The following is a 27,132-nucleotide window of genomic DNA, read 5'->3' as shown; positions in this document are numbered from 1 at the left end:
CAGGACTGTTTCTGAGCTGCTCCCCCTGGTTGTCAATAGAGTGGCATTAGGCTAATGGCAGCAGATTCGGTTAATCTCTTCTTCAGCTACAGATTTCAATGTCTGGACAGTTGTGAAAATGATTTTAATTTAGTACCTCATCATCATAATCTCTTGATTTGTTGTAGAAGTGCTAGGAAGAAAAAAGGTTTTCTAGATATGTAATTAAACTGATTTTATAAAAAAACTATTCAATCAACACCAGATCACAACATATGAATACAATAGGCTCACATGTATGAAAAGTGGTTTGTGATCTCCTTATCAGTTGATGTTGCTCAGAAGAAACAGTCTTTCTCTGGTGAGTCCTTGCTCCCATAACCTCCTTCTGACACCGCTCTCCTCCCTCTCTCATCTGACCTTTGCCTTCCATCTCCTCTGCTTATTCCTCTCCCTCTCTCCTCTTCCTCTCTTTCCACCTTTCTTCCCCCATGTCCTGCCTGCTTCTTTTTCTGTTGAATGGGGGCATAATCTCTTTCAACCTGAAGAAAACATGACAACTCAAGTTAAGGACTCAGACTATGACACACAAAACAACCACTGAGCGACTACAAACTATGCACAGGGTGTGGTGGAGTCTCATCATGGCAGGTGTACTGAACACACAATACTTTCAGCTGTTAAAATGTTCAGCTCTTCAAGGACATTCATGCTTCTATTCAGACATTTTCTCAACTTCATATTTTTGCAATATGTAGCTTTATTTTGAAAGTTATGCATCATTCAAATGAATAGGATAATTTTACCTCTGCATACTTTTTCCACCATTCAAATGAATGGGGAAATTCTAGCTCAGAATACTTTCAGCTGTTAAAATGTTCAGCTCTTCAAGGACATTCATGCTTCTATTCAGACATTTTCTCAACTTCATATTTTTGCAATATGTAGCTTTATTTTGAAAGTTATGCATCATTCAAATGAATAGGATAATTTTACCTCTGCATACTTTTTCCACCATTCAAATGAATGGGGAAATTCTAGCTCAGAATACTTTCAGCTGTTAAAATGTTCAGCTCTTCAAGGACATTCATGCTTCTATTCAGACATTTTCTCAACTTCATATTTTTGCAATATGTAGCTTTATTTTGAAAGTTATGCATCATTCAAATGAATAGGATAATTTTACCTCTGCATACTTTTTCCACCATTCAAATGAATGGGGAAATTCTAGCTCAGAATACTTTCAGCTGTTAAAATGTTCAGCTCTTCAAGGACATTCATGCTTCTATTCAGACATTTTCTCAACTTCATATTTTTGCAATATGTAGCTTTATTTTGAAAGTTATGCATCATTCAAATGAATAGGATAATTTTACCTCTGCATACTTTTTCCACCATTCAAATGAATGGGGAAATTCTAGCTCAGAATACTTTCAGCTGTTAAAATGTTCAGCTCTTCAAGGACATTCATGCTTCTATTCAGACATTTTCTCAACTTCATATTTTTGCAATATGTAGCTTTATTTTGAAAGTTATGCATCATTCAAATGAATAGGATAATTTTACCTCTGCATACTTTTTCCACCATTCAAATGAATGGGGAAATTCTAGCTCAGAATACTTTCAGCTGTTAAAATGTTCAGCTCTTCAAGGACATTCATGCTTCTATTCAGACATTTTCTCAACTTCATATTTTTGCAATATGTAGCTTTATTTTGAAAGTTATGCATCATTCAAATGAATAGGATAATTTTACCTCTGCATACTTTTTCCACCATTCAAATGAATGGGGAAATTCTAGCTCAGAATACTTTCAGCTGTTAAAATGTTCAGCTCTTCAAGGACATTCATGCTTCTATTCAGACATTTTCTCAACTTCATATTTTTGCAATATGTAGCTTTATTTTGAAAGTTATGCATCATTCAAATGAATAGGATAATTTTACCTCTGCATACTTTTTCCACCATTCAAATGAATGGGGAAATTCTAGCTCAGAATACTTTCAGCTGTTAAAATGTTCAGCTCTTCAAGGACATTCATGCTTCTATTCAGACATTTTCTCAACTTCATATTTTTGCAATATGTAGCTTTATTTTGAAAGTTATGCATCATTCAAATGAATAGGATAATTTTACCTCTGCATACTTTTTCCACCATTCAAATGAATGGGGAAATTCTAGCTCAGAATACTTTCAGCTGTTAAAATGTTCAGCTCTTCAAGGACATTCATGCTTCTATTCAGACATTTTCTCAACTTCATATTTTTGCAATATGTAGCTTTATTTTGAAAGTTATGCATCATTCAAATGAATAGGATAATTTTACCTCTGCATACTTTTTCCACCATTCAAATGAATGGGGAAATTCTAGCTCAGAATACTTTCAGCTGTTAAAATGTTCAGCTCTTCAAGGACATTCATGCTTCTATTCAGACATTTTCTCAACTTCATATTTTTGCAATATGTAGCTTTATTTTGAAAGTTATGCATCATTCAAATGAATAGGATAATTTTACCTCTGCATACTTTTTCCACCATTCAAATGAATGGGGAAATTCTAGCTCAGAATACTTTCAGCTGTTAAAATGTTCAGCTCTTCAAGGACATTCATGCTTCTATTCAGACATTTTCTCAACTTCATATTTTTGCAATATGTAGCTTTATTTTGAAAGTTATGCATCATTCAAATGAATAGGATAATTTTACCTCTGCATACTTTTTCCACCATTCAAATGAATGGGGAAATTCTAGCTCAGAATACTTTCAGCTGTTAAAATGTTCAGCTCTTCAAGGACATTCATGCTTCTATTCAGACATTTTCTCAACTTCATATTTTTGCAATATGTAGCTTTATTTTGAAAGTTATGCATCATTCAAATGAATAGGATAATTTTACCTCTGCATACTTTTTCCACCATTCAAATGAATGGGGAAATTCTAGCTCAGAATACTTTCAGCTGTTAAAATGTTCAGCTCTTCAAGGACATTCATGCTTCTATTCAGACATTTTCTCAACTTCATATTTTTGCAATATGTAGCTTTATTTTGAAAGTTATGCATCATTCAAATGAATAGGATAATTTTACCTCTGCATACTTTTTCCACCATTCAAATGAATGGGGAAATTCTAGCTCAGAATACTTTCAGCTGTTAAAATGTTCAGCTCTTCAAGGACATTCATGCTTCTATTCAGACATTTTCTCAACTTCATATTTTTGCAATATGTAGCTTTATTTTGAAAGTTATGCATCATTCAAATGAATAGGATAATTTTACCTCTGCATACTTTTTCCACCATTCAAATGAATGGGGAAATTCTAGCTCAGAATACTTTCAGCTGTTAAAATGTTCAGCTCTTCAAGGACATTCATGCTTCTATTCAGACATTTTCTCAACTTCATATTTTTGCAATATGTAGCTTTATTTTGAAAGTTATGCATCATTCAAATGAATAGGATAATTTTACCTCTGCATACTTTTTCCACCATTCAAATGAATGGGGAAATTCTAGCTCAGAATACTTTCAGCTGTTAAAATGTTCAGCTCTTCAAGGACATTCATGCTTCTATTCAGACATTTTCTCAACTTCATATTTTTGCAATATGTAGCTTTATTTTGAAAGTTATGCATCATTCAAATGAATAGGATAATTTTACCTCTGCATACTTTTTCCACCATTCAAATGAATGGGGAAATTCTAGCTCAGAATACTTTCAGCTGTTAAAATGTTCAGCTCTTCAAGGACATTCATGCTTCTATTCAGACATTTTCTCAACTTCATATTTTTGCAATATGTAGCTTTATTTTGAAAGTTATGCATCATTCAAATGAATAGGATAATTTTACCTCTGCATACTTTTTCCACCATTCAAATGAATGGGGAAATTCTAGCTCAGAATACTTTCAGCTGTTAAAATGTTCAGCTCTTCAAGGACATTCATGCTTCTATTCAGACATTTTCTCAACTTCATATTTTTGCAATATGTAGCTTTATTTTGAAAGTTATGCATCATTCAAATGAATAGGATAATTTTACCTCTGCATACTTTTTCCACCATTCAAATGAATGGGGAAATTCTAGCTCAGAATACTTTCAGCTGTTAAAATGTTCAGCTCTTCAAGGACATTCATGCTTCTATTCAGACATTTTCTCAACTTCATATTTTTGCAATATGTAGCTTTATTTTGAAAGTTATGCATCATTCAAATGAATAGGATAATTTTACCTCTGCATACTTTTTCCACCATTCAAATGAATGGGGAAATTCTAGCTCAGAATACTTTCAGCTGTTAAAATGTTCAGCTCTTCAAGGACATTCATGCTTCTATTCAGACATTTTCTCAACTTCATATTTTTGCAATATGTAGCTTTATTTTGAAAGTTATGCATCATTCAAATGAATAGGATAATTTTACCTCTGCATACTTTTTCCACCATTCAAATGAATGGGGAAATTCTAGCTCAGAATACTTTCAGCTGTTAAAATGTTCAGCTCTTCAAGGACATTCATGCTTCTATTCAGACATTTTCTCAACTTCATATTTTTGCAATATGTAGCTTTATTTTGAAAGTTATGCATCATTCAAATGAATAGGATAATTTTACCTCTGCATACTTTTTCCACCATTCAAATGAATGGGGAAATTCTAGCTCAGAATACTTTCAGCTGTTAAAATGTTCAGCTCTTCAAGGACATTCATGCTTCTATTCAGACATTTTCTCAACTTCATATTTTTGCAATATGTAGCTTTATTTTGAAAGTTATGCATCATTCAAATGAATAGGATAATTTTACCTCTGCATACTTTTTCCACCATTCAAATGAATGGGGAAATTCTAGCTCAGAATACTTTCAGCTGTTAAAATGTTCAGCTCTTCAAGGACATTCATGCTTCTATTCAGACATTTTCTCAACTTCATATTTTTGCAATATGTAGCTTTATTTTGAAAGTTATGCATCATTCAAATGAATAGGATAATTTTACCTCTGCATACTTTTTCCACCATTCAAATGAATGGGGAAATTCTAGCTCAGAATACTTTCAGCTGTTAAAATGTTCAGCTCTTCAAGGACATTCATGCTTCTATTCAGACATTTTCTCAACTTCATATTTTTGCAATATGTAGCTTTATTTTGAAAGTTATGCATCATTCAAATGAATAGGATAATTTTACCTCTGCATACTTTTTCCACCATTCAAATGAATGGGGAAATTCTAGCTCAGAATACTTTCAGCTGTTAAAATGTTCAGCTCTTCAAGGACATTCATGCTTCTATTCAGACATTTTCTCAACTTCATATTTTTGCAATATGTAGCTTTATTTTGAAAGTTATGCATCATTCAAATGAATAGGATAATTTTACCTCTGCATACTTTTTCCACCATTCAAATGAATGGGGAAATTCTAGCTCAGAATACTTTCAGCTGTTAAAATGTTCAGCTCTTCAAGGACATTCATGCTTCTATTCAGACATTTTCTCAACTTCATATTTTTGCAATATGTAGCTTTATTTTGAAAGTTATGCATCATTCAAATGAATAGGATAATTTTACCTCTGCATACTTTTTCCACCATTCAAATGAATGGGGAAATTCTAGCTCAGAATACTTTCAGCTGTTAAAATGTTCAGCTCTTCAAGGACATTCATGCTTCTATTCAGACATTTTCTCAACTTCATATTTTTGCAATATGTAGCTTTATTTTGAAAGTTATGCATCATTCAAATGAATAGGATAATTTTACCTCTGCATACTTTTTCCACCATTCAAATGAATGGGGAAATTCTAGCTCAGAATACTTTCAGCTGTTAAAATGTTCAGCTCTTCAAGGACATTCATGCTTCTATTCAGACATTTTCTCAACTTCATATTTTTGCAATATGTAGCTTTATTTTGAAAGTTATGCATCATTCAAATGAATAGGATAATTTTACCTCTGCATACTTTTTCCACCATTCAAATGAATGGGGAAATTCTAGCTCAGAATACTTTCAGCTGTTAAAATGTTCAGCTCTTCAAGGACATTCATGCTTCTATTCAGACATTTTCTCAACTTCATATTTTTGCAATATGTAGCTTTATTTTGAAAGTTATGCATCATTCAAATGAATAGGATAATTTTACCTCTGCATACTTTTTCCACCATTCAAATGAATGGGGAAATTCTAGCTCAGAATACTTTCAGCTGTTAAAATGTTCAGCTCTTCAAGGACATTCATGCTTCTATTCAGACATTTTCTCAACTTCATATTTTTGCAATATGTAGCTTTATTTTGAAAGTTATGCATCATTCAAATGAATAGGATAATTTTACCTCTGCATACTTTTTCCACCATTCAAATGAATGGGGAAATTCTAGCTCAGAATACTTTCAGCTGTTAAAATGTTCAGCTCTTCAAGGACATTCATGCTTCTATTCAGACATTTTCTCAACTTCATATTTTTGCAATATGTAGCTTTATTTTGAAAGTTATGCATCATTCAAATGAATAGGATAATTTTACCTCTGCATACTTTTTCCACCATTCAAATGAATGGGGAAATTCTAGCTCAGAATACTTTCAGCTGTTAAAATGTTCAGCTCTTCAAGGACATTCATGCTTCTATTCAGACATTTTCTCAACTTCATATTTTTGCAATATGTAGCTTTATTTTGAAAGTTATGCATCATTCAAATGAATAGGATAATTTTACCTCTGCATACTTTTTCCACCATTCAAATGAATGGGGAAATTCTAGCTCAGAATACTTTCAGCTGTTAAAATGTTCAGCTCTTCAAGGACATTCATGCTTCTATTCAGACATTTTCTCAACTTCATATTTTTGCAATATGTAGCTTTATTTTGAAAGTTATGCATCATTCAAATGAATAGGATAATTTTACCTCTGCATACTTTTTCCACCATTCAAATGAATGGGGAAATTCTAGCTCAGAATACTTTCAGCTGTTAAAATGTTCAGCTCTTCAAGGACATTCATGCTTCTATTCAGACATTTTCTCAACTTCATATTTTTGCAATATGTAGCTTTATTTTGAAAGTTATGCATCATTCAAATGAATAGGATAATTTTACCTCTGCATACTTTTTCCACCATTCAAATGAATGGGGAAATTCTAGCTCAGAATACTTTCAGCTGTTAAAATGTTCAGCTCTTCAAGGACATTCATGCTTCTATTCAGACATTTTCTCAACTTCATATTTTTGCAATATGTAGCTTTATTTTGAAAGTTATGCATCATTCAAATGAATAGGATAATTTTACCTCTGCATACTTTTTCCACCATTCAAATGAATGGGGAAATTCTAGCTCAGAATACTTTCAGCTGTTAAAATGTTCAGCTCTTCAAGGACATTCATGCTTCTATTCAGACATTTTCTCAACTTCATATTTTTGCAATATGTAGCTTTATTTTGAAAGTTATGCATCATTCAAATGAATAGGATAATTTTACCTCTGCATACTTTTTCCACCATTCAAATGAATGGGGAAATTCTAGCTCAGAATACTTTCAGCTGTTAAAATGTTCAGCTCTTCAAGGACATTCATGTTTCTATTCAGACATTTTCTCAACTTCATATTTTTGCAATATGTAGCTTTATTTTGAAAGTTATGCATCATTCAAATGAATAGGATAATTCTACCTCTGCATACTTTTTCCACCATTCAAATGAATGGGGAAATTCTAGCTCAGAATACTTTCAGCTGTTAAAATGTTCAGCTCTTCAAGGGCATTCATGTTTCTATTCAGAACCTTTCTAAACTCCATACTTCTTCAATATATAGCTTTATTTTGAAAGATTTGTACCATTCAAAAGAATGGGGAAATTCTACTTCAGCATACTTTTAGCTAGCAAAACCATTCAGGTGTCAAAGTCTTCAGCATATTCAGGGCGATCTTTCAGCAGTTCGCATCCACACGCATTTTCGACAGGAAATGCAGTTTTCTAGTTATTATTCTGATTTCTTCCGTTTGTTTTTCGGCACTTAATTTCTTCAGCATACTTTCAGCTACAACAGCCATGAATTTATCAAAATGTTCAACTCTTTAAGGACATTACTGCTTGTATTTTTATTGTTTGTAATATTTATTCTTTTCAGACTATTTGGCTTTTTTCAGCAGATTTTGACCCATTCAAATGAATGGGAAAAATGTTCACATCTTAATATCTTCAGCATACCTTCAGCTAAAACCACCATTTCAACTAATAAATATTAAGCAACTCTTCAGCTATTGACACTGTAAACAGCTTTTTGATATTTTTTATCGTTTTTGCATAATTATCATTTACATTTTGAGACTCATTTCATTAGCAACACTCTAGTATTTCTCAGTGTAGGACTACTCTTTCTTTCTCATGCACACGCATACACAAAAACCTAAACACCTACACACACACACACACACACACAGACACACAACACTACTTCTTTTACCTACTTTGCGGGGACCAATAGTAAAATGTTCACATATTAATAAGTTCAGTATGCTTTCAGCTAGAAAAGCCATTCTGGTATCAAAGTGGTCAGGTTTTTCAGGACATTATGGCATGTATTCAACATTTTTTTACAACTTTCATACTTTTGAAAATATTCAGCATTTATTCTGACAATTTTGCCCCATTCAAATGAATGGAGGAAATTCAACTTCAACATACTTTCAGCTATCAAAATGTTAAGCTCTTCAAGGACATTCATGCTTCTTTTCACAATTTTTCTGAACTTCATACCTTTGAAATATGTAGCTTTATTTTGAAACTTTTGCTCCATTCAAATGAATGGGGAAATTCTACTTCAGCATACCTTCAGATATTTCAAGTATCAACATGTTCAGCTCCTCAAGAACATTCATGCTTTTATTCAGAATGTTTCCAAACTTCATACCTTTGAAATATTTAGTTTTATTTTGAAAATTTTGCACTATTCAAATGAATAGGAGAAATTCTACACTCAGCATAATTTCAGCTATTTCTGGTATAAAAATGTTCAGCTCATCAAGGACATTGATGCTACTACTCAATTTTTCTAGAGCTCATAACTTTGAAATATTTAGCTTTATTTTGAAAATCATGCCCCTTTTGAAATGAATGGGGGAAATTCTTCTGCATACTTTCAGCTTTTAAAATGTTCAGCTCCTCAAGCAAATTTATGCTTCTATTCAGAAGTTTACTAAACTTCATGTTTTTAAAATATTTAGCTTTATTTTGAAAGTTTTGCCCCATTCCAATGAATTGGATAATTTTACCTCAGCATACTTTCAGCTATTTCAGCTATCAAAATGTTCATCTCTTCAAGGACATTCATGCTTCTATTCAGAGGTTTTCTGAACTTCATACTTTTAAAATATTTAGCTTTATTTTGAAAATTTTGCCCCATTCAAATGAATAGGAAAATTCTACTTCAGCATAATTTCAGCTTCTAAAATGTTCAGCTCTTCAAGAACATTCATGCTTTTCTTCAGAAGTTTTCTAAACTTCATACTTTTAAATTATTTAGCTTTATTTTGAAAATCTTGCCCCATTCAAATGAATGGTAATATTGTACTTCAGCATAATTTCAGCTATCAAAGTGTTCTGCTTTTCAACGACATTCGTGCTTCTATTCGTAATTTTTCTAAACTTCATACTCTTGAAATATTTAGCTTCATTTTGAAAATCTTGCCCCATTCAAATAAATGGGGAAAGTCTAACTTCAGCATACTTTCAACTAGCAAAAGCATTCAGCTGTCAAAATGTTCAGCATTTTCAGGGCAATTTTTCAGCACTCAGCATCCATACGCATTTTTTTCAGAAAATGCAATATTCTAGTTTCAGCCTAAATTTAATGTTTTCCTGTGTCTTTGAGCAATGCTGTTTTTTATCTGAACTTTTATTTCATGTATTGAATTAGGAGTCATTTATTACGGCACAGTATCTGAACTGAAACTTTATTTCTTATCTATTACTGTTTGTTTTTTTTATTCTATTCATTGTGTTGATTTTATGCATAAAACCATATAAAGCAGTTAAAACAAGATTAATACTAAACCTTCTGTTTTATAAAGACTACAATGACAAAGTGCAAATGACCTTAGGGGGACAGCCTGGAGAAAAGGTTGCCAGAACTGGCAACAAGGTCATGGGAGGCAGGTTTGCGAGGCAGAGCTAGAGGAAAATCCAGGGACAGCGGGAAACTGAAACAAAGTCAGAAAAAAGGGCCAGGAATAAAACTGTGATAATCGTACTTTCAAGTAAAGAGGTGTGCTCCCTCAGTGATAAATCGTTAGACCAGAGCGTTTTAGCACCTGTCACAGAGAATAAATGAGATGATGATACAGTGTTGGTGGATGATTTTCCATCTTTTATGTAGAACAACCAAAGGCAATGAAACAAAAGAATAATGCATGAATGCACCCATCACAAGCATTTAACCCTTACTGTCTCTAGTGGAGTCTGCAGAGAGAGCATCGCTTCCACCAGCAGGGTTGTGACGTTCTCGGTTGATTTCCTGTACCCCAGGACCTGACGGCTCTGGCCAAGGAGCTGAGAGAGCTGCGACAGGGGGAGGAAACCTGCCGCCCACCTGTCAAAGTGACAGACTACTCGTCGTCTAGTGAGGAGTCTCACAGCAGTGAGGATGAGGAGGGAGAGGGTGGGGCTAACGATGGCACTGTGGCCGTCAGCGATATTCCACGTATCATGTGAGTTTTTCTGTTCCTGTTTCCATGTCAGACATGAGTCGCAAGTCAAAGTCAAGTCTAATATTTCCATCATCATCTGTCTATTCCAAGAGGAGTTCCTCCCTTTGAATTGTATCCAGTGTCTTAACTATTAAGGTTTACAGCGGGTTAACACTGTGTCTGCAACAGACCATTGAACCTTTCCCCTGCAGATACTCCAGGATGAAGTGGAGGCATGGCAACGTTCTGCCTGCTGACTGCTGGAAGACTGATTCAGTACCTGTAGTTGAGGCTAAAGTGGTTCCATGAGAAACTGCTGTGAACCTTGTGGATCAGACAGTTCACATCTGAGCTCTCCCTATATTTTGAGCAAATACTTGACACAGCAGTTAAGGCGTATCTTTAACTAAGGTGCATTATTAAGGTTTACGTTTGTATTTAATAACTTGGTTTATTGTTACAATAATAGTGCAAAGAGTCAGCAAATAATGGACAAACAGTGAGAAGCACATTTAAAAGAAATGGAAGACTAAGTAATAAGTATTAACAAATGCTGGCATCTGTCTTTCAGACCACCAGCCAGTCAAGGTACCAACGAGTCTGGTGGTGTGATGGGAGGTCACAATGACACCCACGGCGACTCGCATGGAGACAGCTCCCAGGACAGCACCCAGATGATGCATGATGTAAGAGCCAGAGTCTGTAAATCTTTGACCTGTGGCCTCAATGACTCCACAGAAACCAACAGCGCTCAGACACTCAGTTGTCAGCTCTGTTTGATATTTTTGTTCTGGTTCACCTGTTGGTTGGTTGAATTTGCTGTGGTATTCTGGGTGTAATCATACAGTATGTGACTGCCGCAGTTTCTTATTGAGATCTGTCATGACAGTAAACTTAATTTGGTAAGAGATTTACAAGGGATCCACTGGTTTACTGTCCAGCCCCAGAGTCGGTAATTGGTTAACTGGTTATGTATTTACTGGAGAACTGATCTTTAGGCAGCTTTAATCCAAAAGGAAGCAGCTGTGGCTATTCTTGGTCTGCATGAAGCCTCTGAGTTCAGTACCCACCCGCCCCCATCTAGAAATCAGCACAAACACAGAAACAAACACACCCGCTCACAGCAGCGTCCAGCTTCCTCCAGCTTCCTCCCTCCATCACCTGACCTGTCAATCACAGCCTCTCTGCAAAAGCACCCGCCCCTTCTGTTTCTTTTTACAGAAACATGGAGAACGGAGGCGAAGTTCTGCTGCCAGCAGTCATTTCCCCAGCAGTGCTAATCTGATCCCTGGCAACGCCAACCTCCCCGATTTGGTGCGGCAAAGCACCTCCCCCCTGGTCTCCCCAGGTGACACCTCTGGGGCCCAAGTAGGTGGTGCAACACCCGGCTGTTGGCCGTAAAACCCCCACACCTGACCCTGTCCACCCTGTTTTCCTCCTAACCCTGTCACCTGCAAACAAACCTGTGACCAGCTGGTTGGTTGTTTTTGTCAGGGCAGGAAATTACCAACAGCCACCAAACACACTGTCTCTCTCCCTTTCGCTCCACTCGTGTGACCCCCCTCTTGCGCCCTCCTGTCTCCCAGTTTTCCAGCGTCTAACCCAGAAAGTGTCCTACACTGGGTTCCTGAGCACAGATACAAATGGCTGGCTAAATCAAGGAAACAACGATAGTGAAAGCATGTTTGGGTTTCTCCAGACAACTTTTGATTAACAAACCAAAGTGAAGTTATTTCTTCTCGCTGTCAAAAATCCCATACACTGTAGGACCAAAGCCAAAGAGCTTTAAAGGTGATTTAGTGGCTCACCATGACCAACAGTTCATCTCTGACTGCACTATTTGTTTCCTTTATTTTGACACTGACCTGTTTGATTCTGTTTTCCTGTGACTAACAAACCACCAGACAAACGTGTGACTGTCACCTGTGTCTCTGTGATCCACAGTATGGGACCGGAGGTGGCGGAGGCTCCAAGGCTTCCTTCACGCCTTTTGTTGATCCAAGGGTGTATGGGACGTCCCCCACTGATGACGATGATAAAAACTCTGCTTCAGGTGTGATTCCCGTCTCAATGTAGCATCACAGAGTTGCACCTGGTGGCTGGGATCCCCACCCCAGTAGAGTCTGTGATCATTATTGGGCTGGAAATTATGAAAAAACACACTATTCTGCTGCACAGTATTTGTTTATTTCTCTGATTTTCTCCCAGAAATTATTGACCTAACTATTTTAATTGAGCTTCTTACAGAAACCCCCTGTGGCAATAATATTATTTTTAAAATGCATTCTGTTGCTGTCAGGGCATCACTGTGAGTGGAAACTCTGCTGTATTGGCTGGTCAGTAATGAAAAGTTGTAGCACTGATCATGGTAATGATTAAAATGATGAGCTTTGTACATTTTAATTATCATTTTTCATAGTTTTGTACTAATATTTGATATATTCCTAATCATAATATTAATTACATTAACTTAATATTTCATACTAATATTTAACAAATTGTTCATCTTTAATTCATTAAAACAACACAATAAAGTGAACATCGAGTCAGTTAACTGATTTTCATTGTGCTTTGAATTAAATTCTGTTCCTCCTCATCACTTACACATCAAAACACTTCAGGTAATTACACTAAAAGCCTGACTGATGGTTTCCTGTTTCCACCATATTATAACAGTCATGACTTGGTGGCTAGGTTCAGCGGCCAGAGTTGTGGATCGGATCATAATTTTAAACGTCTGCGAGGCCGCTTGGATGCAGTGAGGGAAACCATCTGCCAGCTGACGAGCTCTTTGTTGTTTCGTTTGTCTTTTGTGCTGCAGCGCTGTTTGCTGATGAGCTACTGAAGCAGGAGCAGGAGCAGGCGAGGCTCAATGACGCCAGGAAGATTTCAGTGGTCAACGTCAACCCCACCAACATCAGGCCACACAGCGACACACCCGAAATCCGCAAATACAAGAAACGCTTCAACTCTGAGATCCTCTGTGCAGCCCTGTGGGGTGAGACAGTCACAAAGGTCATGTGGCCCAGCGGGACTTTGACAGGCAGTAAAAACCATCCGTGTGTGTGTGTCTGTGTAGGAGTGAATCTGCTGGTGGGGACCGAGAATGGCCTGATGCTGCTGGATCGAAGTGGACAGGGCAAGGTTTACAACCTGATCAACCGACGGCGCTTCCAACAAATGGATGTGCTGGAGGGGCTCAATGTCCTGGTCACCATCTCAGGTCGGTTGACCTCTGTAGAGCCACACCTTGAACTGCTGGGCACAAGGCAAGAAGGGCTGGTGACAGGGCAAATAAAAGGCAGCAGATAAAAACTGCACACACTTTAAAAAGAACTGCATGCTCAGTGGGACAGATGAGAGACCGTGCTACTTTTGTTTGATGTATTTCTCTGTTTTGGTGGAGTTGTAGTTGGAACTAGTGAGCTTTCTTTGTTTTGGTGGATTCTGTGGCTCATTTTATGCACGTAGCTCCGAAAAAATAGACATCAGGTGGCAGGCGGAGTGATATGCCAACAGACACACAGGCAGGTTAGACAGCTGGACTGATTAATATAGCAGCTTATCAGCTGCATGACATGCACATCTCAAAAACAAAACTGAATTTGCTCAAATATGGGACACCGGTTCTATGTATGGATCAAATTGAATCCACTTTATCCTGGTCAATACCAGTAGTGTGAAATGTGCTCGGATCGGCAACGATACTTGGTATCAGATCAGGACATCTCTAGTTTTGAGACGTATGTTCCAGTTTGTTTGAAGGTTCAGTCTCTTACATAAAACGGCCACTAACTGTACACTTGACCTTTATGAAAAGTATTATGACAGTGATAGGCTCCATCATAAGTTCTTGTTGGATGGTTGACCACCTCCTCTCACAGCTTTGCATTAAGGTTGGCTGTGTCTGACAATGTGCAGTGACATTATTTCTCATAATTGTTTTCATTGTTATAGTTTTTTTTAGAACAAATGCAGCATTTTGTAGAGTGGAAATGTCGTATTTGGATTCTCTAAACTGCCTTTTTCTGGGAGCCAATTCTGGTCTTGAGGCTGTCTCGCCTTTACCTTGCGCACCTATGTAAAGATATGCAAACACTACCATAAGACTTTTTTGTCAAACCAGGGAAGAAGAACAAGCTGCGCGTTTACTACCTGTCCTGGCTCAGGAACAGGATATTACACAATGACCCTGAAGTGGAAAAGAAACAGGGCTGGATCACTGTTGGAGAGCTTGAGGGCTGCGTCCATTACAAAGTCGGTAAGACAACTCATTCATGTACACTGTGAGGACATGAATGTGTTAACATATTCTGGGAAAACTTGTGATTTTAAGCTTTGAATTCCTTCAGATCAACTTGCAGTTAATCCATTCAAATTTTTTAACATACATGTTGTTTGAATAATGGTTTAAGTCGGCTATGGTTTGCTACACATCTGACTTGTTTACTCTTTGCACTGCTCCATCCTACAGTGAAGTATGAGAGAATTAAATTCTTGGTGATTGCTCTAAAGAACTCAGTGGAGATCTATGCCTGGGCACCCAAACCCTACCACAAATTTATGGCCTTCAAGGTGAGCTGCATCAGGATATGCTCAAGGTGTTAGAGTTTGGTCAAAGTGGATTGAAGACCTCTTTGTATTTGAGAACACATGGGCTAACGAGACAGAAGTGGAGGACATTAATATATATATTTTTTTAATTAATAAAGTAATGACACAGCATTTGTGTAATAATTTACAGTCCAGAATAAATTGATTTAAATGTTACTTCCCACTTTTTTTCTCTGTAGGTTTGTTTGTATGTATTTGAACTAACAAATAGGCCTTTGTGTGTTGGAGGAGTTTTAAGGTGCCGCTGACACATTTAATTAGTTTTCTTGTGTTGCTCCTATCTCAAGTGTTTAATCAGTCACTTCTCTTTCTTGCTGTCAGTCGTTCACTGACCTGCAGCATCGCCCCCTGCTGGTCGACCTAACTGTGGAGGAGGGACAGAGGTTAAAAGTAATCTATGGCTCCACTGTTGGTTTCCATGTCATCGATGTGGACTCTGGCAACCCCTACGACATCTACATCCCCTCACATGTAAGTGTGTGTGGGACAATAAATTAATTTCAAAAGGATTAATGGCACGAACATGCAGTATATGTTTAAATTGAACCTTTTTACTTCACAATATCACCTCACTGTTGAATGAAATTGAGAGACTGAGTGAGAGCATATGTGCTACGAGTGAACACATGAAATAGTGAATGTACATCTCCAAATTAATGCATGACAGTGAACGAGTGACTGTGTAACTGAACATGACAAAAGTGAGGGAATGAGAAAAAAAGTAAAAGAGAAAGTGACTGAGTGAATTTAACTGAGTGAATTCATGAATAAATGAATGAATTAACTAATGTATGGTTGAGTTTCAGTGAAAAGATGTGTTAATTTACTAAGGAGTGAGTGAGTGACAAGGTTTGTGAGAGCATAAAGTAGTGAGTGAGTGAGTAGGTTAGTAAGTGAATGAATGAATTACTGAGTATAAATTAGTGAATGAATGAGTGGAAGGGTGAGCGACTTTGTGAGTGTGTGAATAAACAGCTGAATGGTTGTTTGAGCCAGTTAATGAATGAATATTTAAATAAAAAACAGAATAGGTGAGTGAATAAATCAGGATTCTTCTCTAACCCTGGCCTGGTTACAGTCAGAGATGGACGGGGGAAGGAGATGGTAACCACAGCAACCGCCTCACTTTGCTTTTGGCAGTAATGAATCACGCTGTGCCCGTCTGTTGCCATGGTGATTGCGTGGCTTAGGAGCAGGAGACTATTGTTGCAGCAGTTTCTTTTCTCTCAGGGTGGGGTAGGCGGGGTTGGAGGGAGGTCCAGATCCCCACTAGGCTTATGACACCCCCTAAACCCCCTGCCCTCACCCCTCCTCGTGTGTCGCCCTGGCAGATTCAGGGTCAGGTGACCCCGCATGCCATCGTGGTTCTGCCCAAGACGGACGGCATGGAGATGCTGCTGTGCTACGAGGATGAGGGTGTCTACGTCAACACCTACGGGCGCATCACCAAAGATGTGGTGCTGCAGTGGGGCGAGATGCCCACCTCCGTCGGTATGTCAATCAATCAGTTCGCTTCTTCCTGACCCATGACCTCTGACCTCAGTAAGCCATATCAGCAGGTCATTTTCTACCCTCACTATCTACCACACCCCTTCTCCGTTCAAACAACACTCCTCTTTCTCCTCCTGCACTTTGCTTTAAGTTACATAAGTTGATAAAACTTATGTTTGACTGTGTCTCTGTCCTGAAGCACTGGTGGTTCTGTGCTGTTTTGTGTGTGAACATCATCTCTTGCTAACATTTTTGTTTGTATTTTACTGTCACACCAGAGCTTCTCACAGCCAAGTCCAGCCTCAGCCCCAACAGGAAAACTTGCATTGTAGCATTTAATTGTACATGCATGTTGCTGCTGGTGGATCCCTGTCCTTGGTAGATGGATCCTACAAAACTAGAAAACAAAAAAATAGACATGCGAACAGGTTTACTGGGGTACAAGTACCTGAAGCACACTGACCACAGGAAAATGAGACCATCAACCAACTAGGGCATAAACCGGGGGTATACTAAATGTGTGTTTGTCTAAGCTGCCAAGATCCACTCCAGCTTTGGACCACAAGGACTGTGGAGGCCATATCTGTGCCAAAATGATTCTCAGTCGATTTACACCAAGTTTAGGAAGCCTGCTGCTCTTTGCCATACACTTTAAACCTAAATGTAAAACTAAAAACTAATGTAAAATACCGTCAGCTAAACCTTTGTGTGTAACAAAGGAAGGTGCTGCTGGACCATCTACTAAAGCTTTGGTAACGCATAGTGTAGTCAAGGCATGCTATTTCCACACATTGCCAAAGCCATTTGGCCTCTAGCCTCAGCTGAGTTCCTTTATGATAAGTATGTTAGATCTGTTCCTGGTCTTATTTTCTGTAACACCCTCACTGTTGATACCTTGTGCTTTGACAAGCCATCTTTCTCAGCACCAAGCGTCTTCTCACATGAAGAGCTCAGAGGCAGAGGCTGTTCAAATTCCCCAGAAACTGCTGCAATAGTCTCCTCGGGGAGGCGAGGAGGCCTCGAGGTGTGACTGGCTTGGGTGTGAGACCGGTGCTGAGTCTTCTCCTGTCCAATCCCCCTCTGTATGTGTGCGTGTGCGTATGTGTGTGCGCGTGCCCTCTCCTGTGCCTGCAGCCTACATCCACTCCAACCAGATCATGGGCTGGGGAGAGAAGGCCATTGAGATCCGCTCCGTGGAGACGGGACACCTTGATGGAGTTTTCATGCACAAGCGAGCTCAGCGGCTGAAGTTCCTGTCAGAGAGGAACGACAAGGTGCATTTGAGAACACCAGGACAGTTCTACCTCCCACTGTTCCTGTCGCACTTCAGTGATTTTCCTTACAGTGGAAACAACCATTTTGCCAGTATCTAATCATTTTAATATACTATTTTATTTTCTTTCTTTAACCAAGCTACAAAATTTAAAGATGGAGTATATGAGATTTAGAGACATCTAGCGGTGAGGCTGCAGATCTTACACACTGCTCCTTTAAAACATTAGACTGATATTTATAAAAATAGATGCTCTCTCCCCCCATTTCTTGCTTTTTATACCATCAAATATCAATATCCAATGTTTTGGAAATTAACATTTCACACACTAGACTTTTTTTAAGATCAGTTTTACAGCCAGTTACAATAAATAAACTCAGAGGTGCACACTACCCACTGTGGGATTTCAAATTAAGAGCTAACACTGGACAAACTGAATTATCTGTTGCACAGCAGAGGCAGATGCTCAGGCTGATGCTGTCTCGCTCCTGCAGGTGTTCTTCGCTTCGGTGCGCTCTGGAGGCAGCAGCCAGGTCTTCTTCATGACTCTCAACAGAAGCTCCATGATGAACTGGTAACCCTTGTTTTTCGACCAACGACCCCTCTTCTTCACTCTGAATATTGCACACCACCAGGAGTGAGGGATGGAGGGATGACAGGAGGACGATTTATGTGTGTGTGTGTCTGTGTGTGTGTTTGTGGAGGATAAACATTGAGCTTGTGAGGAAGAGGTCAACCACAGGAGTGTGTATAACCTCCATCTGAGACTCCAGGCCCTATGGATGGTGCCACTGCACATAGTATCAGTGGACTGCTGCACTGGGATGATAGATGTTGACCATACAGGACACTGACATCATGCCAAGTAGCCTTTGACGTCCCCCGTCTGATGGAACGGGGAGCTCCGGACAAGTTCCTTGTGTAGCACATCAGCGAATTTATTATAGGGTGTTTACACTGTGAGTATATTGTTGGATTGGTCTCCTGCTGGTCACCACATTTACTGCAGTGAAGTGGACATCTTTCACTGTGCTGTGTTGTTATAGTGAGCAAACATTTGCTGGTTATTAAGGTAACATCAGCAGAGGAAGCAACTTTTCATTAACCCAAACAGTGGAGGCAATGGGTTGGAGACATGCCTCAGTGAAGCCTCTCAAAACAAGCAGCAACACATTAAGCCAGTGTTTCCCTGCAACTGGCCTTGTATCCACACAGCCAAACACTCAGCTTTTTGAAAATGCTAGATAAATCTGTAAACTCAAACTAGTTGTTTTACTGTGGGCGAGCAAAGGTGAGATTTTGGAAAACATCTAATTGTTTGGCAGTAAAGTTCATTAGCAGTTGTTGTTTGTGGATCATCCTCAACAACACAACTCTACAATGAGCAATTTTGGGTTGTCGCAGACAAGACTGACAAATACTCTGCACACCTGATTGTACGACATCGGAGGCAAATGTAAAAACAACAGAAGTCACACACACTGTCTCGCTTACACTGATTCATTTATTAAATACACAACATTTCGGTCCGTATGACAGCCTGTGAGTATATTTTATGCTTCTACAGGGGGCTGTCATGGACAAAGGTTGACAATCGTGAGAGAAACGTGCTGAAATCTTTAGCTGAGAGACACATCCACCAACAGCTGATTTAGAGCTCTGCTAACTAAACACCCGACACATCAGACTGGGTCAAACATTTGCACCGGACTGGTGTCTTGCCCGCCCCTACTCTGCCATATTGGTCACACCAGATGCCACCTTGATAAGAGGACTGACAGCTTTCATTTAAGTTTTTAATCAAAATAATACAAAGTAAACCGAGGACTGAATTTACACTTTGTATATTGAATTGCCAATTGCAAAATGAATTTTCAATTGAATAACAAAACTTCCATAGCTCACTGCTGTCATCATCTCAACAACAGACTTTTCCAGACTAATATCTTGTAGAAAGCCTTTGATTGCTGTTTTCTACTGGCAGATGTTTTCCTCACACAGATGCATTGACATTTAGACGCTCAGCTGTGGCCCACACACTTGTTGTTTCTCCGATCACTGCTTGCTCTCTGTAGGAAATGAACAGAACCTGCTGTGCCTTGATGATGGTGTTGCTCACAGTGTGAACACTCATTTCAAGTGCTGCTGCTGAAACACTTTCTCTGTCTCTTCACCATCACTACAATCCAGCAGTTAGTTTCACAGAGGAAGTTTTACACATGTCATTGCAGATGCTGCACATTTGGTTTCTGGTTCTGCGGCGACTGTGTCCTGGTAAATTTCTGACAGGGGAAGGAAGGTTGTAGATATCGTATTACTGCTACAACAGCAACACAGCAACAAACTCTCCATCTTGTTTTTCACTAGAAGAACTTGGCGTACAGTAGTTGTTTGCCAACTTCTGGAAGATTTTACTTTTGCTGCTGCTCTTTCACTTCACTTTCTACTATTTTGTGTGCACTGCATTTGTATAGATACATACTTTCTGATGTTATGGACTTTGCAAAGCAGGCAAGAACACAGAAGAAAAATATAACCATTTTGCTTTTTTGCTAAACCTCTGTAAATCTGTCCATTGTGCAGTCTCTCGCAGACAGACGTTTTCTGACCAACTGACACAAATGTCTGGTATGGATTGGTGCTCCCAAATTTACTTCATTACAGTTTATTTAGTTGTGCATTTGCATGGTGACATACATATTTTACCTGTCGTCATTTGTTATAAATTGTAATTTAAAGGCAATACACTGGCGGGTTTGAGTGTAGAAGCTGGATGGTGAAAGACAAACTTTCTACACGACCCCAAAGCTGTTTCGAACTTTTAACAATCTCACTTAGTGTCTGGGCTTTTGTCTGTTAAGTAACAGTCATGACTTTACACTGAATTACTTGACATTTACCATTAAAATTATATTTTAGGTGTTTTTCTAATGCTCACACCCAGAGCAGCTTGTAAGAGTGAGCAGGACAATGCTGAGTGACTATGTGTGTGACATTCTCTATTTTTGTCCCCCATTTGTGCGACTGTAATGGAGACTAAGTGGTTATTCCTTAACTTGTTCTTTCATTGTTCATTGATCATAAAGGAAGCGATTGGTGTAAGCGATGCCACTGAATAGGATGTCGGTGTTGATCAACACCCTGTGAACAGAGGTCTGGAGAAACTATTGATAAAAAGATATAAATATACATATATATAGTGTAAGAATTTTCATTATATCTTACTAACCATTTGAGAGAAACAAAAAATAATGTTCACTTATTAAATCTTAGTTGTCTTTCTACACAATAGAGAACATAGTTATAAGAATTTATAAAAAAAGTACAATGTTTTTATTGTGGTACTATTTGTATTTCAATTTTTGTACGTATCAAGACTGTGAACATATGTTCTTTCTGCCTATGAGTGTGTGTAGGTGAGCAGGTGCGTACACAGGTGTACGACATGCATGTGAGTGCATGTTTTCACCTTGTCTGAATCACTGGAGTCAGTCAAGAGATGACCTCAGTCTGGTAACACACATCTGTGATTGTTGGAAATTCAGAAATAAATGTCCTCTCCTTGTACAGCAACAACAGCTGCTGTGCTCTCTTTTTTCACTTCTGAGTTTTACAGTCAACTTCTTGCAACATGAACTCATACAGATGAAAAACTCTTAGAAACCAAAGAATCCTGCATGTTGTTGGTCATCTGAATGTCTATTAATGAAGTGAACAGAAATGATCAGTGCAGGCTTCTTTTGTTTCGACAATAAATTTCTCGCACAGTCATATTGATATGCATAGAATGAAAAATATTTTTAAAATCTCTGACATTCATGTGCGATATTGTTAGACTGAGTTGATCAATAGATTTTGTCAAATACAAAATAATTTTTTTTATTTGCTACTTACTAATCAACTAACAGCATCAAGTCTGATGTTAGTGATAGACTGATTAATCAGCTGGTGATGACTGGACAATAGCCCTCAGTGCAACACCTTTAAATATACCTCGTACAGATTATACATATTCTTATAGGTCTCTAGTTTTACTCCTACTTATTCCATTTCACAATGAGCATTCCTTGTCTGTCTGCATTGTTTACTGCCTGTTTACTGCTTATTTTTACATTGTTTACGCTATTTGTTGCTTGTTAATACTGCTTATTTTGTTACATTACACAGCCTTATGCTGGTCTACTGTTTACTTGCGCCTTGCACGGGGATATGTATATGCACATTGGGAGCCGATGTACCAGAGTCAAATTCTTCATGTGTCTGATTCTGCAGCTGATTCTGATATTTAAACATGATGGGTGAAAAGTCTCTGGATTTCATATGGAATATGATTTCATTTCATATGAATTTGAATGATTGAATTTGATTCATCATCAATCATTGAATTTGATTCATATGAAATCCTATTTACTATCATCTATTTAGACTGTTTTCATCATGACTCCAGTGATAATACAAGTTCTATAGCCAATTTTTAATGCCTAGTTACTTTTCACCCACCCTGTATATATTATTCTATTAAAACCATAATACTTATATATGTCTAGAGCGTATCTTTATTTACATTTTGCTGTGGCATTCTGCTTGGGACTCCAAAAGACGCCTCTTACCTCCAGTGGAATCTTCTAAATGTCCCGTAGGCTACGACAGAGAACCCGTGAGCTGCCGGGTTGCCATGTTTGCCTCAGACCTGGCATTCCTTTCTGCTCGGCAGACCCCGGAACACACATGGCCCCGCCCCACGCAGTCAAGGGACTGCTGCAGTAAAGTTGGCCGCGCATGCGCACTTTCGGTCCTCTTTTTCTTGGAAGGTAAGTGTGGCATGGCGCGTGTTTCTGTCTTGGGGGTATAAACGGCGGCTTAACGGTATTTTAAGTGAAGTCATTATGGGTTCAGAGGTACTAAAGTGCTTGAGTAGTGGTTTGGGAAGCAGTAGAAGTAGTAGTTGAATTTCTCGGTAGATGTAGTCGGCGGCAGGGCAGGGTGTGGGTGTCCATGTTGTAGCTAACATTACCAGGCTGAATCAAAGAGACATGCGGCCTTCGGCGGAATCCGCTTGTCATTCTCCGCGCTAAAGTATGTTTTGGCGGTACCTGTTAAGAATCCACGATGTGTTTACGCTCAACGTTATAATCTTGATCGCTGGAACATATTAGCAGTTTGCATGTTAGCTGCTGTCGACCAAGCGCCAGTCTCTGCCTGTATTTGGACAGAGCTGAATGGACGGCTAGCGTGACTCCCTGATGTTAGCACCGCCTTAGCTTACACAGTCGGATAACGGTACTTTTAATACTGTAGCAGCACATGCCCCGTTATAAACTTCGTGGTGCCGTAGGTTTCTCACGGTAATGCAACTTTAATAGAGGTTGGTTAAAATAGGGGTTTACTATAGCTAACGAGCGTGTGTAACGTCATTGTTAGTCTTTAACGTTAACAGACGTGAAAATCCAGGCCGGTTAATTTGTTAAACCTTGTGCTAACGTGTTGTTGGCCAGCGCCAAAATTACACTTTTAATACCTCGTTTAAATTCATTTAAAAGAATTCAAATGTGATATCGATGATTGGCAGTTAACTATAAGATATAACTGCTGGCTAAACGTAAGTTGGAAGTTGTTTAATCTAAAAAAAAAAAAAAAAAAAATTAGAAAGCGATGCAGCCTTCTTGCCTCTTGTTGAGCCGTCCTAGTTGTCTCTACCTATACATTTTGGTGTTATTGTAGTTTTGTTTTTATACAGTCGTTGTATTCGGTAGATTGCAGTTTATTTGGAAATAAACCAGGAGGATCCCACTTTGCCGGAGATCTCGCGATATCTGTTGAGAGGTCTCGGACCGCACAGTGGGGCCCCCGGAAGGTTGCAGTGCTGCCGGGGCCATGGAACCTGATGGACTTTGAATGTGATTGGTTTTAAGTCCATAAATTTGGTGTGTCACATTTCTTATTACATTCTGTGCCTTCATTTACACTAACTTGATAAGTAGAAGAGGTTCCCTTTTGGTTTGGTTGTCAACTCCCAAGAAAAGATGACATGTGCATGAGTGGGCCTCATTATATTCTGAAATCTCTACCCTTGGCTTTTAGCAAAGTTCTCTACTGTAAATATTTAAAACCAGCTCACAAATAGTTAAAAAAAAAAAGTAGTGAACCACTTAAAGGACGAATTACTTGTAAAGGAATGGGTGGTGTATTTGTTGCAATAAATCATGTCTTGGATGTGATTTCTTATCAGAGCGCAGCTAATTAAAGCATTTCTGTACATCCTCTCCAGTTTTCCTGACCTACCAAACCATGGCAGATCCTGATCTTGATTTCCAGACTGGTGAGTCTGGTGCCTCTGCCACCTACCCCATGCAGTGCTCTGCTCTGCGCAAGAATGGCTACGTGGTGCTGAAGGGACGTCCTTGCAAAATTGTGGAGATGTCCACCTCCAAGACCGGCAAGCACGGACATGCTAAGGTAAAATTATCCTTCATAAGTGTCCTTATAAAAAAAAACAGACTAGCCTTACGTTTGCAGTGCCGGGGTTTTAAAGGAGTTGGGAAAGAAATAAAATGTGTCTACTGTCAGAGATTAGCTCTTGGCATAGACCTTAGGCTCAGCTCGGGCTGTGACGAGTTCAGATTTCATATTAGCCTGATCCAAGCTGCCTCAAGGGCTGGCTTTAGTAATGCACAGGCTCCTTATCTTTTTCTTAAAGCACAAGAGTGTGTCCGACACTTACTTCACAATACATGGGAGAAAAATAAAAATGGCAGCTCAGTGATTAAGATGAAGTATAAAGTGCAGTACTTTTGATATTAGAACCCCATCACATCTGCAGCCCAGGACATGGAAAAACAGTCATTGGCTGTTTAATGATTTATGAGCCAGTGTAAATAAATCCTCCTTTGACATTAAAGCAATTTAAATGACCCCTGCTGTCAGTGGGTCTTACTGTACATCCTATTTCTAATGCTGTCTGACTTAGATTAAAGCTACAATATGTAACTTCTATCAAATGTTTTAGTTGTTGAAATCTGCTCCACAATGTGTCTTAATGTTGTCGAAGCCTCCCGTGACCCGGGCTCATTGACCAGCACTGGCAGGAGAGCAGAGATATTAGCTTCTAAACGTGTTTGAGTGGGACTGACTCTTCTCACCAGTCAGATTTTCAGTTATTTCAACTTGATCAGTAAGTTCTGTTGTGTTCTCATTTACTGTATTTTCATAACAGCAAACATCTGTTATGTTATCAGCTGTGCACAGCCTGGCACGGCATAGCAGATTGTACTGGAGCAGCAAGAGGGAGCGCTGGGCAGAGCAGAATGGATTGATTTGGAGTTTCATGCTATTGCTACATTAAGTTACCTACTGTAGCTTTAAATCATGTTTCACAAATGCTCACCATTTACTGTGTAGTAACTGTTCTCTTGTAGGTTAACCTGGTTGGCATTGACATCTTCACCAACAAGAAATATGAAGACATGTGCCCTTCTACCCACAACATGGATGTTCCTTCCATCAAGAGGGTAGACTACCAGGTATGCACGTGGTCCAAACCCCTCTGGAACCTTCTGTCTCAATAGTGTCACAGTAGTTAACCAGCGCGTCACTCAGTTAGAAATGGCACTTGACTGCTGTCATCTGTGTCCACTGAAATGTGCAGTCACAGTATTGTTTAGGCACGAAGCTGAGTTCTCTGTGGTCAGGGTGGAGCTGGGTGGCTGCAGGGAGGGTACTGGAAACTGTCACAAGGTCTTGCGTATTTGTAGTCCAGTTTGTTGCTTCAAATAACAACTCAGTGTCTGAAAATGTCTTCGGCACATCTAGTAACCTCTGTAGAAGTTACCAGAAAACACTCAGGTGATGGGTACATTCTCTGGTTTGTATTATACATGTTTCTTTACCTGCTCCAGCCCATAGAAGCAAAAAAAAAAAAATCTAAAATGACATGCATTCAAATGTGGGTTTCCTCATGAGGCGATCCCGAAGCATCCTAACATCCTGGGTCATCGTCCTGGTTTTCATCTGTCTGTGCCTGGTTTATGCATTGAGATGAGCTCCACTATGATCAAGAGCATAACTTGTATATGTAAATGACATTTCTTCACTTCTTGTATCACACAGGGTTACAATGATGAAAGTGCAATCAATTATATGTGGAATATGCCAGCACTTGTTTTACTGCAGTTAGGAGTTTTGACGATTTCAAAAGGTATCTTGTATAAGAGATATTTTATCTAAAGAGATTTTCTGGTTAAAAGAAGGTGATGCCTTTCACACTCTGCCACCTATCTGAGCACGAACTGGTTGGTGTCTACTCATTGTCCTGACTCTGCTCCATAGTAAATAAACAGGAAGTACCTGGAGTAATATCAGTGCAGTCATTGTTTGTTTTCTGTTGTCCTCCAGTTGCTTAACATCAGCGAGAACTTCATGTCCTTGTTGGCCGACAACGGTGATGTCAGGGAGGACCTGCGTGTCCCTGAAAATGAGGTCGGCAGGGAAATCGAATCAAAGTTTGAGGCGGGTGAGGAATTCGTGGTAAGTGTCAAAGCTTGGGGCTTCTACATTCTTAGCTGCAGATCCTGTGGAAAGATGGTGCCACATGTTGTGTAGTGGTTGTAATTCCTGGACTTGCAACACATTATGAATTGTGTTGTAGCCATGGAGGCACCTGAAGCCAGATGATAGAAATGATGATATGGCAACATGTCTGTGCAGATTCTCAGTCATCCAGGTCATAGTAAGCTGAAAGAAAGAAAGAAAACTTAGAAAAAAATCGACTGGACTAGATTTCTAGGTCGAAGACGTTTCACCTCTCATCCAAGACGCTTCATCAGTTCTGACTGACTGTTGGGACAGAGATAACGCCCTGTTGGTGTTGGGCCTGGGGAGAAACCAGAAACAAGAGGGGATAACACTGTCATCCCTTATGTGGCTGGTTTATCAGAGAAGTTAAAAAGGATATTTCACAACCACAATAACCCAGTTAACTGTAAACCAGGGAACACCCTGCGGCAGAGACTGGTCCACCCGAAAGACAAAACACCCAGACATAAACAGAGTGATGTGGTGTATGCAATTAAGTGTAGTCAGGAGTGTAACGACTTGTACATTGGTGAAACTAAGCAGC

The 27,132-nt window shown here is 38.9% G+C and overlaps 2 protein-coding genes and 1 long non-coding RNA gene across 5 annotated transcripts in view; 2 read left to right on the top strand and 1 right to left on the bottom strand.

Moving 5' to 3' along the window:
• LOC109951063 (traf2 and NCK-interacting protein kinase-like) overlaps positions 1 to 21,590 on the top strand; it is a 107,777-nt gene extending 86,187 nt beyond the window's left edge. The window contains 11 exon segments of the mRNA XM_020585337.1: positions 10,479 to 10,660; positions 11,211 to 11,325; positions 12,584 to 12,692; positions 13,461 to 13,637; positions 13,719 to 13,862; positions 14,766 to 14,900; positions 15,114 to 15,214; positions 15,575 to 15,724; positions 16,585 to 16,744; positions 17,879 to 18,018; positions 18,512 to 21,590. Coding sequence (XP_020440993.1) covers positions 10,479 to 10,660; positions 11,211 to 11,325; positions 12,584 to 12,692; positions 13,461 to 13,637; positions 13,719 to 13,862; positions 14,766 to 14,900; positions 15,114 to 15,214; positions 15,575 to 15,724; positions 16,585 to 16,744; positions 17,879 to 18,018; positions 18,512 to 18,595 — 1,497 coding nt within the window. The 3' untranslated portion in view covers positions 18,596 to 21,590.
• The window catches only part of LOC109951067 (uncharacterized), a 58,755-nt gene continuing 31,629 nt past the window's right edge, over positions 7 to 27,132 (bottom strand). The window contains exon 3 of the long non-coding RNA XR_002273568.1: positions 7 to 102. This is a non-coding gene — a long non-coding RNA (uncharacterized LOC109951067). The remainder of the gene's footprint in view (positions 103 to 27,132) is intronic.
• eif5a (eukaryotic translation initiation factor 5A) overlaps positions 22,678 to 27,132 on the top strand; it is a 5,487-nt gene continuing 1,032 nt past the window's right edge. Inside the window, exons 1-4 of one of the 3 annotated variants that reach the window (XM_020585340.1) lie at positions 22,678 to 22,828; positions 24,286 to 24,473; positions 25,433 to 25,537; positions 26,409 to 26,540. In XM_020585340.1, coding sequence (XP_020440996.1) covers positions 22,693 to 22,828; positions 24,286 to 24,473; positions 25,433 to 25,537; positions 26,409 to 26,540 — 561 coding nt within the window. In that variant the 5' untranslated portion in view covers positions 22,678 to 22,692. Of the gene's footprint in view, positions 22,829 to 22,861; positions 22,884 to 23,720; positions 23,942 to 24,285; positions 24,474 to 25,432; positions 25,538 to 26,408; positions 26,541 to 27,132 lie in introns of those variants that run through there. The other 2 variants (XM_020585342.1, XM_020585341.1) reach the window with 2 other exon arrangements.

The sequence above is a fragment of the Monopterus albus genome, unplaced genomic scaffold (genome assembly GCF_001952655.1).
Source record: "Monopterus albus unplaced genomic scaffold, M_albus_1.0 scaffold362.1, whole genome shotgun sequence".
Classification (NCBI taxonomy): Eukaryota; Metazoa; Chordata; class Actinopteri; order Synbranchiformes; family Synbranchidae; genus Monopterus; species Monopterus albus.
Note: the sequence above shows the minus strand (reverse complement) of the source record. Positions and strands in the feature narration are given on the sequence as shown.